We start from the raw sequence: 12,630 nt of genomic DNA, 5'->3' as shown, positions 1-12,630 counted from the left end.
CAGCTGTTTCTCAAGCCATGCCTCTTGTGGGGAGATTTAGAATATTCCTGGAAAATTAATTTTATTAACATACTGGTTCCAGTTATGCTCTCTGGGTTCCATCTCATAGAGACATAACTTGGGGATGTCACCAGTAAATATACAAGTGCATATTGTTTACATTGAAATCTGTGGTGACCCTTCATTCGAGGTAGGGGTAGTAAAGAAAATGAGTGTTAGTTTTAAATCTGAAAAGTTCAGGGCATATAAACGTTGAAAATATGGCGCACTACCCTATATTCTGACCTTTGAAAAAAAAATGTAATGCATATGAACTTTTATTTCTAGGATAAGATTAAAAACTTCATAGTAAAAATGGTACAGTTGTAGTCGTAAAAGGAGTTCCTATGGGAAATTGCATTGTCAATATTTACAGAAATGCTACCTCAATTCCTTTTTAATATATAGGATATTATACTGAAGCATATTGCAACATTGTGCAAGATGCCAAATACTAAATATATTTACCACTAAAACAAATGGTTGACTTTAAGGAAAAATTTAATTTGAAAATTGTCTATTGGTAATTAGTATTGATACAGAGCTGAAATACTTAATAACATAACACCATTGAAATTTAATGCATTTTTTAAAAATAAATGATATATGCAACTTGTAAGCATAACAGTTGCTTTAGTGTTAATATCAACTAGACAGCACCCAATTACAAAATACATAAATGAGACACTATATAGAACATTAATAAGGCAGCAACATCTACGTTGAGTGAGACGGCAACCCAAGTACATAGTACATCATGTTAAGAAACAGTAATACTATGAATTCAGAAATAAAACTGCAATTAAATACATTATACATTATCATTGCATAACACAAACTATCAAAGAGCATCAATAAGACAGAAACCATTATATAAAATAGATCATTTAAACTATACAATACATCAATAAAAAAGAAACCCAGCTATAAGTAACATAGGTTTTTATAAACTATACAATACATCAATAAAAAAAAAAACCAGCAATAAAATAGATCATCTAAAGTAAACAATACAGCAATAAGACATTCATGTTGTTGTGGGTATTTTGGAAGTGGAAGGTGTTGTTATTGTTGTCGAAAATGTGGTGGTCGTCGGTATTCTGGTCGTTGTAGGGGTTGTTATTGTCGTCGGTGATTTGCTTGTGGAGGATGGAGTAGTTGTTGTTGGAGGTGCACATGATGCACAACATTTTATCGGTACGGCTGGACAATTATTAGGAGCTACCTGCACCATTTTTGCACACGACCAACCATTACTGAACACATTACTTTTTTCATCGCCAAACAAACAATTATCTACAAGATATAATATTGTTTTTATTATATATTAAAACAAAACAGTAATCATCAATACTAAATCCGCTATTTTTTGTTACATTTTCTTGCTCTGTCTTTTGTGTTTATTGATTCTTTTATCTTTTTAGACTTACCAATATTATAAAAGATCGTGTGCAAAACATATATGTTTATCTTAAATGAAACGGTATTTCAGAACTTGCATTACCTGTTATGTCGCTGACAAGGTAATTAGTGGACCAATATTGTCAAGTGGCAAATTTAAAATGATGCCTTTGAAAATTGTTCGGACACCATTATGATTTTGTTTACGTTCATGAAATATCTCTTTCACTGATGGGTGCGTTCAAATTGTTATAACCACAATTGTACTATTGTTTGTCTGTTTGTCCTTTTCATTTTTAGCCTTGGCGTTGTCAGTTTATTTTCGATTTATGAGTTTGACTGTCCTTTGGTATCTTTCGTCCCTTTTTTGAAAAAAAACAGCTTGTTTTAGTGGAAACATATGGTTCTTACGCTGTTAAATGCATGTTCATGTAGCTGCAAAAATCGTTAATACAAATGTATCGTATTAGATTTATTTGAATCATATGTCAAGCGAACGGATATTGACATCATACGGTTATGTTAAAGGATGGTGACTTCTTACGTTTAAAGACTTTATTTTTATTTGTTAATACTTCTTGCTACAACCTGATCAACGAATGAAAAACTTTATGCAATACAACCTGTACATTTAGCATTTGCTTATTAAACTTTATTGCAAAAATATATTGATACCTATTTGCAAATATGGCATTGAACATATATATGTCCTAAAATGTTTCAATTGAAAATCTAAAGATATTATGGCATCTAAATGAAGCAGTTTTTTTGTCTTAAAGTTTCCTTTAGTTATCTCTTTATAATAGGTTTTTAGTTGGCAAGGTCTACTTGCATCATGATCTGTTATCTCGAATATCTTTTATTCTGGAATACAACATTATGGACAAGCGTTGTGCTAACAACTTACCAATGCCTGATGGTGCTTTCGAATCAAAGGTACATGCTCCGTCGACACACCACTGGAAATAACATGAAATGCACACGGCATTAGTTAGTAGTATAAGGGCCTAAACAAATGAAGAAATACAACATTTGATTTCTTACGTTTGTTTTCTTTATTGAAAACCCTAAAAACTTGTGAATTTTCATACTATTATCTTTTATTGAATAATGAATATATAGTTGCAAGAGTCAATATTGACCGTTAAGTTATATGTAATAAAACGTTTGAGTCCTTTGTGGTCAAAAGCTGATACATCACATTATAATGTGCTATTAATATTTTTCAGTCAAATAAAATATATCCTAAATATAAGACCGAAATGCTAAATATACAATTTGCATCAGATAATTAAACAATTTGCATCAGATAGTTACACAATAACTCAACAATTACACTTCTAAAATAAAAGAAATGAATTGTCTGACAAAAGAAAATACTACTATAATTATTTATAATAAGAATGTGTCCATAGTACACAGATGCCCCACTCGCACTATCATTTTCTATGTTTAGTGAACCGTGAAATTCGGGTAAAAACTCTAATTTGGCATTTAATTAGAAAGATCTTATCACAGAAAATTTGTATCTTAAGTTTCAAGTTGATTGGACTTCAACTTCATCAAAAACAACCTTGACCAAAAAATTTAACCTGAAATTTGCACTATCATTTTCTATTTTCAGTGAACCATGAAATTGAGGTCAAAACTCTAATAAGGCATAAGAATGAGAAAGATCATATCATAGGGAACATGTGTACTAAAAGAGGGACAAAAGATACCAAAGGTACAGTCAAACTCATCAATCGAAAAATAAACTGACAACGCCATAGCTAAAAATGAAAGAGACAAAGATACAAACAATAGTGCACATGACACAACATAGAAAAGTAAAGAATAAGCAACACGAACCCCACTTAAAATTAGGGTGATCTCAAGTACTACTATACGGAAGGATAAGCAGATCCTGCTCCACATGTGGCACCCGTCGTGTTGCGTATGTTATAACAAATCCGGTAAATTGTCCGATATCATTTGTGAAACGGTTGTTCCATAACGGTCAACCAACTCGTGATTGCGTCCGTAAAATTTACGAAGGGATGATTTCAATTACCCCATTTGGAACTCTTGGTTTAATAGCTTCAAGTTGATTGGACTTCAACTTCATCAAAAACTACCTTGACTAAAAACTTAAACCTGAAAACGGACGAACGGGACGAACGGACCCTCAGAACAGAAAACATAATGCCCCTCTACTACCGTAGGTAGGGATTAAAATTTTTTAAGGTAATTGCATGCTAAATCAAAACAATTTTCGGAAAATGATTATTTATGGTATTGATTGCATTCTATACACAGCGTAATATGTCATAGTTAGTATTGCTTTCTCATAATCCAAATTATGAACTACATTATAAATTTTTGTTAATTTGATTTATTTTGTGACTATTCAGATTATCTTTTCTCAGTGGCTATAGATGTAAGGAACCCTTCTTTGATAACACATTGTATTGACCTAGTTGAAAATCACTAGAGGTCAATATAAGAATTAGAACAGTTTGTCTTGATAGTTAAATTAACACTTTTAAAGTCCTCGCCGACGCTCGGACATTAAAACTGATAATCTATCTCTTTCGATTGCATAAATCCGATAGTCCACTGGTATCAATATAATCTATATAATATAAACTTTATAATAAGTCAATATTTGAAGTACAACACTTACCTTTTTGTTGCCACACTGAGTACGTTCCTCGGCGGCTTCTGTTTGAATGTAGGAAGTTGGATCCTTTGGATTTTTACAGTTCAATTCACCACATATAGATGTAAAATCTCCTTTATACGACCACTAAGAGTGAGAGAGAGACCAATAATATTATTCATATTTTAATGAATAAGATACAGCTTTAAGATTATAGAAACAACAATAAGGTACTAACATGCTAAATATACTAAACATATATAAACTCATAATAGATACCATGACAATGCATGATAGACATAGTGTACGCCAGACAGACGTTTCTCGTCTACTCACGACATCATTGACGCTCGATTTAAAGGCATATGACATGCACATTTAGAAAGTCCACGAAACGGTTCCTTATTAACGGTTCCATACTTTGTGTTTCGTCGTTCTGTTTACTGAGAGTAATTTGATTTAACATTTAAAAAAAGGAATCGAGGGTTTGGTTGCTTCGAAAGCTAAGTAAAGTCACTGTTTATATACTTGTTCAAGTATGTGAGCATAAAATGAATGTATCAAACCAATATGATATAAGAAAAAAATGATTTCAAAGGAAAAACAAAGCAAAGAGTCCTTTCGAATGATAGATTATGCCTTGCGTGTTATGCATTTTACTTTTATTTGTTTTGATCACTGTTATGTATCTTAAAATATCAGCTGAATTTGTAGGAGTCAAAGCTACAGGTGTAATATTAGCTTTGTTTATTCGATGTATTAATATGTGTGGTGTGTTGTCATAGTCAAGATTTGTCGAAGTAAACCTTTGTAAGAAAAAGTACGACATTCAACACGCAGCATTGACGCACACGAAGCAGCAAGCTATAAAGGATCCCAAAAGTGACCGTTCGAACAGGAAAGCCAAATTAAAAACGAAACTTTTGAAGCACATCAACAAACGACTATAATTGAAAATTAGATTTATTTCAATATATATTTAGCTATTTTTTAAACGTATGTGTTGTGAAACGACAACTTACGTTCGTAAAACATTATAAGGCACTGTCTCTGAATGATAAATATAAAGTTATCTGATTTCATTTTATTCAACCTACCCTGGATAGCTCTGAACTGTTTCCGTAAATATGTCTACACTGGGTGTCTGGGTCATACAGCATCCCAGCTATATTATATTTATGAAATAAAAAAAATATCATTTTCGTTGCAAAAAAAAATTACGATTTTTATTAACAATTTCAAAGAAAGCATCCAACATTGAGTAAAGAATCAAAATTAAACATTTGTTAAAGGGTGCATATTGTATTTATGCCTTGTTGAAATTGCTACCTTTGAATTACTTATATTACACTACAATTCATGTTACCATAAGACTATAATTCTAGTAATATATAGATCACATTTTACTTTAATTGTACATTCATGTATTTTTATTAAATATTTTTCTTTACGTATACATTTATCTAACTATACGAGAAAAACGATGCGATTTTGATTTTTAGTTGTGACTATGGTCTACTGGCATCATTTCTGTTTAATGTTAAATACTAGTACCTGAGTATATAAAAACTTATATGCTTACAACTTACCATTACTTTCTGGTGCTTTCGTATCGAACGTACATGCGCCGTCAACACACCACTGGAAAAAAAATAGGGTTTGATTTAAACGTGTGTCTTCTCATCTTAAACTATGAAAATCCTTAGAAAGTAATTTAAGGGACTAAAATCACTAAAAGGGAAATACCGCATTCATTTTCTTATTCTTGATTCATCTAATTGGAAATATCCAACGTTTCAGATTGCACACTACTAATTATTGGCGTATCAAATTATACAATGATAAGCCATGTGAGTCACTATTTGTTAAAAGTCCTTCGTGGTAAAAAAAAAATCATCATTTTATAAGTCACATATATCAACATTTGTTTTTCAATCCCCTTAAAGTAATCAATAAATAATAAATACAAACAATGTAATATTTTGATTAAACCATTGGCATCAAATAGTTGCCCAAAATAACACTTTACCGAAAAGACATGCAAGTGCTTGTTAATAATAAATAAAAAAAAACTAAGGTACAACCGGTGTTATCCGCAACACGCCGACCAGATTAAAATGTGTGAATACGCTGGGTGTCGGAATACTCGTTTATTCTGCAAGTGTAAGCATATTTTTAGGACCATGAACATGTGTCGGTTAAAGCATGATGTTGGAATGATCATTTGTTGGATTAGATAAGTTATACTGTATACTGTAATAATATTCTTTAACATACAGAACGTCTCTTATCAAATGGCAAAATCAAAATCTCAAACATATCAAACAAATGGAACTAGACTTTCATTCTTTTTTTTTACTTACTTAGAAAAGGGTATATTAATCCTGATTTTATAGTTAGCTGAACCTCTAACTTGTATGACGGTTGTATAATTTTTAGAGACACTTTTCTGTTATGTCATAACTAATTTTGATGTAACATTTCGTACTGATTAATCATATTCTACACTTGGAACCAGTTTTGCTCAAATCTGGTTGTTAATATAATGGTATTGCGTGCGATTGGCATACAACTTTGGTAATTTTTACTATTCATATCTAGTTTGATACACCACCTACCTTTTTGTTGCCACACTGAGTACCTTCCTCGGCTACTGCTTCATGGCAAGACTTTGGATTAGCTGGATCTCTGCAGTATAATTTACCACAGATATATGTAAGATTGCCTTTATATATCCCCTGAAATTGATAGTGAAATCTGTTATTGTATTTATAATTCATGAGTTTTTAGTTTTCCTATTTGGAAAGTTTCATTTTACCCATGATGTTATATAAATACATTTTTACGGTTTTTGTTTAAATTTTGTTGTTTTTTATCATAACATTGACGACTTTAACTTTGTTTTGTTTTAATTGATTTTCTTAGTAGTTTTGTATTTTTAGCTGTCATTTATTCTTTGTGCTCAACAGTTATTCTGTCTCACGCAGAAAATACAATTACTGATGGGTTACATTTCTAACATTGAGTATCAACAAATTCATTTTCCCCAAAATGATTGAAATATCATTTTTCAGTTATTTGAAAAGTAGTTGATTTTTTCCTTGAATAAATTAAAGAAGTTTTAATTTTATCTTTATAATGTAATTGTTTGCTAGATGTTTCTTAGAAAAGTTTGTAAGGTCAACATTAACTACTATCATGGATAACAAATAATTGTTTGAAATAATAGAATAAACGTGGAAAAGCCTTTCATAGGTAAAATACCATAAATTTTTCACTTTTTTATATGTTGATCAAACTGTAAAGTTATATGGAAAGCTATCTATAACTATAAAGTAGTATAAAATTTTGACATAACATGTTTTACAAATTATGGGATAAACACACAAACTATAAAATTCAGTTGAAGAGAGTTTGACTCTTTATTTTTGTGTTGTGTTTGTGTTTTGTCGTAGTTCTTCTCTTATATTTGATGCGTTTCCTTCAGTATTAGTTTGAAACCAGGATTTGTTTTTTTTTTCTCAATAGATTTGTGAATTTCGAACAGAGGTGTACTACTGTTGCCTTTGTTTAGATTGATGCAAAAACAAAAGCATTAAAGACATAAAGAATGAATTTCCGTTTATGAATAACACAGAGATTTTGAAAACTTATGTTCTTAAACTCCCGATTGTAAGGTTGACTTTAATTAGATTTCGATGCATTACTTTTGTAAGTAGTTATAATTATTTGTCCTGCAAAGACATTTCAATTATAACTCCTGATGAAAATACAAATAAGAGAAAGTGCTTTGGTCATTATTAAATAAGACGAGTGAATGTTATATGAACGGACATTTAATATTTAGCTTCTTTATTTAACATGTTCAGTATTGACAAAGTATTTACATCAATTATTTTTAAACTATACTGACGAAAAGGCTGCAATGATAAACATGATAAACGTTAGGTTATTTAATTAAAATAGGTCATTTTGGTTTTTTACTTACTCTGCAAAGATCAGAACTATTTCCATAAATATGCTTACACTGGGTGTCTGGGTCGTACAGTTGTCCGGCTGTTAAATATTAAAATCAAAATATTGAATAGATTAGATAGCATTTAGTCAAACATAACCAACAGCTATTTCTTTTAATAGACATTGAGTAAACAATCGAAATTAAACATTTGTTAAAGGGTGCATATTGTTTTCATGCCTTGTTGCAATTGCTACCTTTGAATCACTTATATTACACTACACAATGATACATGTACATGTTACAATAAGAATACAATTCTAATAAAAAATAGATCACATTTTACTTTAATTGTACATTCATGTATTTTTATTTAATATTTTCTTCACGTATACATTTATCAAACTATACGAGCAAAACGATGCAATTTTGATTTTTAGTCGTGTCTATGGTCTACTGGCATCATTTCTGATTAATGTTAAATACTAGTACCTGATTATATAACTAGAGGCTCTCAAGAGCCTGTATCGCTCACCTGCTTCTACTTGGGTTTTTGAAATCATATAAAAAAAAATATAAAATTTGGCTAAAAGTAACAACACTTGACCAGCACCTCATAAGGAAAGGAACATTCACGATATGTTTGATTTCATTCAATTCAGTGGTTCTTCAGAAGAAAACTTTTGTACGCATTTCCGATAGCGTCCTATGTTAGACTAAGACCCCCCACTGGCGGCAATCTTGGATGTTGCAATAACAACAAAGTAAAAACACTTGGTCAGCATCTCATTAGGAACATTCATGCTATGTTTGGTTTCCTTCCATTCAGTGATTCACTTAAAGAAGACATTTGTATGTATTTCTCATAGGGTCCTATGTTAAACAGAGTTCCCCGCTGGCGCTCATCTTGGATGATGAATCGGCTACAAAGTAACAAAACTTGGTCAGCACCTCATAAGGAACATTTATGCTATGTTTGGTTTTATTCTATTCAGTGGTTTTCTATAAGAAGAAACTTGTATGTATTTCCCATAGGGTCCTATGTTAAATTAAGTCGCCCACTGACAGTTATCCTGGACGTTGGAATGGCGACAAAGTAACAACGCTTGGTCAGTATCTCATTAGGAACATTCATGCCATGTTTGGTTTCATTTCATTCAGTGGTTCACAAAAAGAAGACATTTGTATGTATTTCCCGTAGGGTCCTATGTTTAAGTCCCACACTGGCGGCCATCTTGGATGATGGATCGGCTACAAAGTAACAACACTTGGTCAGCACCTCATAAGGAACATTCATGCTATGTTTTGTTTTATTCCATTCAGTGGTTCACTAAAAGAAGACATTTGTATGTATTTCCCATAGGATCCTAGGTTAAAATAAGTTTCCCGCTGGCAGCCGTCTTGAATGATCGATCGGCTACAAAGTAACAACACTTGGTCAGCACCTTATAAGGAACATTAATGCTATGTTTTGTTTTATTCCATTCAGTGGTTCACTAAAAGAAGACATTTGTGTGTATTTCCCATAGGGTCCTTTGTCAAACTAAGTCCCCCGCTGGCGGCCATCTTGGATGATGGATCTGCTACAAAGTAACAACACCTGGTCAGCACCTCATAAGGAACATTCATGTCATGTTTGGTTTCATTCCATTCAGTGGTTCTCTAAAAGAAGTCATTTGTATGCATTTCCCATATGGTCCTATGTAAAACTAAGTCCCCCGCTGGCGGCCATCTTGGATGATGGATCTGCTACAAAGTAACAAATTCATGTCATGTTTGGTTTCATTCCATTCAGTGGTTCTCTAAAAGAAGTCATTTGTATGCATTTCCCATATGGTCCTATGTTAAACAAAGTCCACCGCTAGCGGCCATCTTGGATGATGGATCGGCTACAAACTAACAACACTTGGTCAGCACCTCATTAGGAACATTCATGCCATGTTTCGTTTCATTCCATTCAGTTGTTCTCCTAAAGAAGTCATTTGTATGCATTTCCCATAGGATCCTATGTTAAACAAAGTCCCCCGCTGGCGGCCATCTTGGATAATGGATCGCCTACAAAGTAACAACACTTGGTCAGCACCTCATTAGGAACATTCATGCCATGTTTCGTTTCATTCCATTCAGTGGTTCTCTAAAAGAAGTCATTTGTATGTATTTCCTATAGGGTCCAATGTCAAACTAAGTCCACCGCTTGCGGCAATCTTGAATGATGGATCGGCTACAAAGTAATAACACTTGATCAGCACCTCATAAGGAACATTCTTGCCATGTTTGATTTCATTCCATTATTTGGTTCTCTAAAGAAGTCATTAATATGCATTTGTCATAGGGTCCTATGTTAAACTAAGTCCCCCACAGGCGACAATCTTTGATGACGGATCGGCTACAATGTAACAACACTTGGTCAGCACCTAATAAGGAACATTCATGCCATGTTTGGTTTCATTCAATTCAGTGGTTTTCTAAAATAAGTCATTTGTATGCATTTCCCATAGGGTCATGTGTTAAACTAAGTCCCCCGCTGGCGCCAATATTGGATGATGGATCGGCTACAAAGTAACAACACTTGGTCAGAACCTCATAAGGAACATTCATGCCATGTTTGGTTTCATTTCATTCAATGGTTCTCTAGAAATTCAAAATGTAAAAAGTTAACGAAGACGACGACGGAAAACGGACGACGGCCAACGGACGACGAACGCCTAGTGATGAGAAAAGCTCACTTGGCCCTTCGAACCAGGTGAGGTAAAAACTTAAATGCTTACAACTTACCATTACTCTCTGGTGCTTTCGTATCGAACGTACATGCGCCGTCAACACACCACTGGAAAAAAAATAGGGTTTGATTTAAACGTGTGTCTCCTCATCTTAAACTATGAAAATCCTTAGAAAGTAATTTAAGGGACTCAAAGGGAAATACCACATTCATTTTTTTATTCTTGATTCATCTAATTTGAAATATCCAACGTTTCAGATTGCACACTACTAATAATTGGCGTGTCAAATTATACAATGATAAGCCATGTGAGTCACTATTTGTTAAAGTTCTTCGTGGTAAAAAATCAACATTTGTTTTTCAATCCCCTTAAAGTAATCAATAAATAATTTATACAAACAATGCGATATTTTAATTAAACCAATGGCATCAAATAGTTGACCAAAATAACACTTTACCGAAAAGACATGCAAGTGCTTGTTAATAATAAAAAACAGAAAAAACTACGGTGTAACCGGTGTTATCCGCAACTCTCCGACCAGATAAAAATGTGTGAATAGACAGGGTGTCGGAATACTCATGTTTATTCTGCAAGTATAAGCATATTTTAGGACCATGAACATGTGTCGGTTAAAGCGTGATGTTGAAATGATCATTTGTTGGATTAGATAAGTTACACTGTATACTGTAATGATATTCTTTAACATACAGAACGTCTCTTATCAAATGGCAAAATTAAAATCTCAAACATATCAAACAAATGGAACTAGACTTTCATTCTTTTTTTTTTACTTACTTAGAAAAGGGTATATTAATCCTGATTTTATAGTTAGCTGAACCTCTAACTTGTATGACGGTTGCATAATTTTTAGTGACACTTTTCTGTTATGTCATAACCAATTTCGATGTAACATTTCGTACTGATTAATCATATTCTAAACTTGGAACCAGTTTTGCTCAAATCTGGTTGTTAATAATATAAAGGTATTGCGTGCGATTGGCATACAAATTTGGTAATCTTTACTGTTCATATCTAGTTTGATACACCACCTACCTTTTTGTTGCCACACTGAGTACCTTCCTCGGCTACTGCTTCATGGCAAGACTTTGGATTAGCTGGATCTCTGCAGTATAATTTACCACAGATATATGTAAGATTGCCTTTATATATCCCCTGAAATTGATAGTGAAATCTGTTATTGTATTTATAATTCATGAGTTTTTAGTTTCTCTATTTGGAAAGTTTCATTTTACCCATGAACTTATAAATACATTATAACGGTTTTTTTGAAATTTTGTTGTTTTTTATCATAACATTGACGACTTTAATTTTGTTTTGTTTCAATTGATTTTCTTAGTAGTTTTGTATTTTTAGCTGTCATTTAGCAAAGCTGATGAGTTAAACCTTTTTCAACAGATTTTTATAGTTCGTTCTTATGTTGTACTGTTATACCACTGTCCCAGATTAGGGGGTGGGTTGTGATTCCGCTTACATGTTTAACCCTGCCACATTATTTATGTATGTGCCTGTCCGAAGTATGGAGCCTGTAATTCAGTGGTCGTCGTTTGTTTATGTGTTGCATATTTGTTTTTCGTCAATTTTTTTTTTACATAAATAAGGCCTTTAGTTTTCTCCTTTGGACTGTTTTACATTTTTCTTATCGGGGCCCTTTATAGCTGCCTATGCGGGATGGGATTTGCTCATTGTTGAAGTCCATACGGTGACCTATAGTTGTTAATGTCTGTTTCATTTTGGTCTTTTGTGGATAGTTGTCTCATTGACTATCATACCACATCATCTTTTCATATTTACGTCAATTATTTTTAAACAATACTGACGAAAAGGCTGCTATGATAAACGTTAGGTTATTAAAT

General features: G+C 32.7%; 1 protein-coding gene across 1 annotated transcript; it reads right to left on the bottom strand.

Moving 5' to 3' along the window:
• Positions 1–1,001: 1,001 nt before the first annotated feature.
• LOC143059417 (A disintegrin and metalloproteinase with thrombospondin motifs 7-like) lies at positions 1,002–11,923 on the bottom strand. Its single transcript, XM_076232905.1, has 9 exons — positions 11,810–11,923; positions 10,812–10,863; positions 8,070–8,137; positions 6,700–6,819; positions 5,671–5,722; positions 5,179–5,246; positions 4,106–4,228; positions 2,348–2,399; positions 1,002–1,335 (listed from the first exon to the last, which is right to left on the bottom strand). Exons 6-9 carry the CDS (start codon positions 5,239–5,241, stop codon positions 1,067–1,069), a joined length of 507 nt encoding a protein of 168 aa, XP_076089020.1. The 5' UTR covers positions 5,242–5,246; positions 5,671–5,722; positions 6,700–6,819; positions 8,070–8,137; positions 10,812–10,863; positions 11,810–11,923; the 3' UTR covers positions 1,002–1,066.
• Between the last annotated feature and the right edge of the window lie 707 nt (positions 11,924–12,630).

Source organism: Mytilus galloprovincialis, chromosome 14 (genome assembly GCF_965363235.1).
Source record: "Mytilus galloprovincialis chromosome 14, xbMytGall1.hap1.1, whole genome shotgun sequence".
Taxonomy (NCBI): Eukaryota; Metazoa; Mollusca; class Bivalvia; order Mytilida; family Mytilidae; genus Mytilus; species Mytilus galloprovincialis.
The sequence above is the reverse complement of the archived record's forward strand: the minus strand, read 5'-3'. Positions and strand labels throughout refer to the sequence as shown.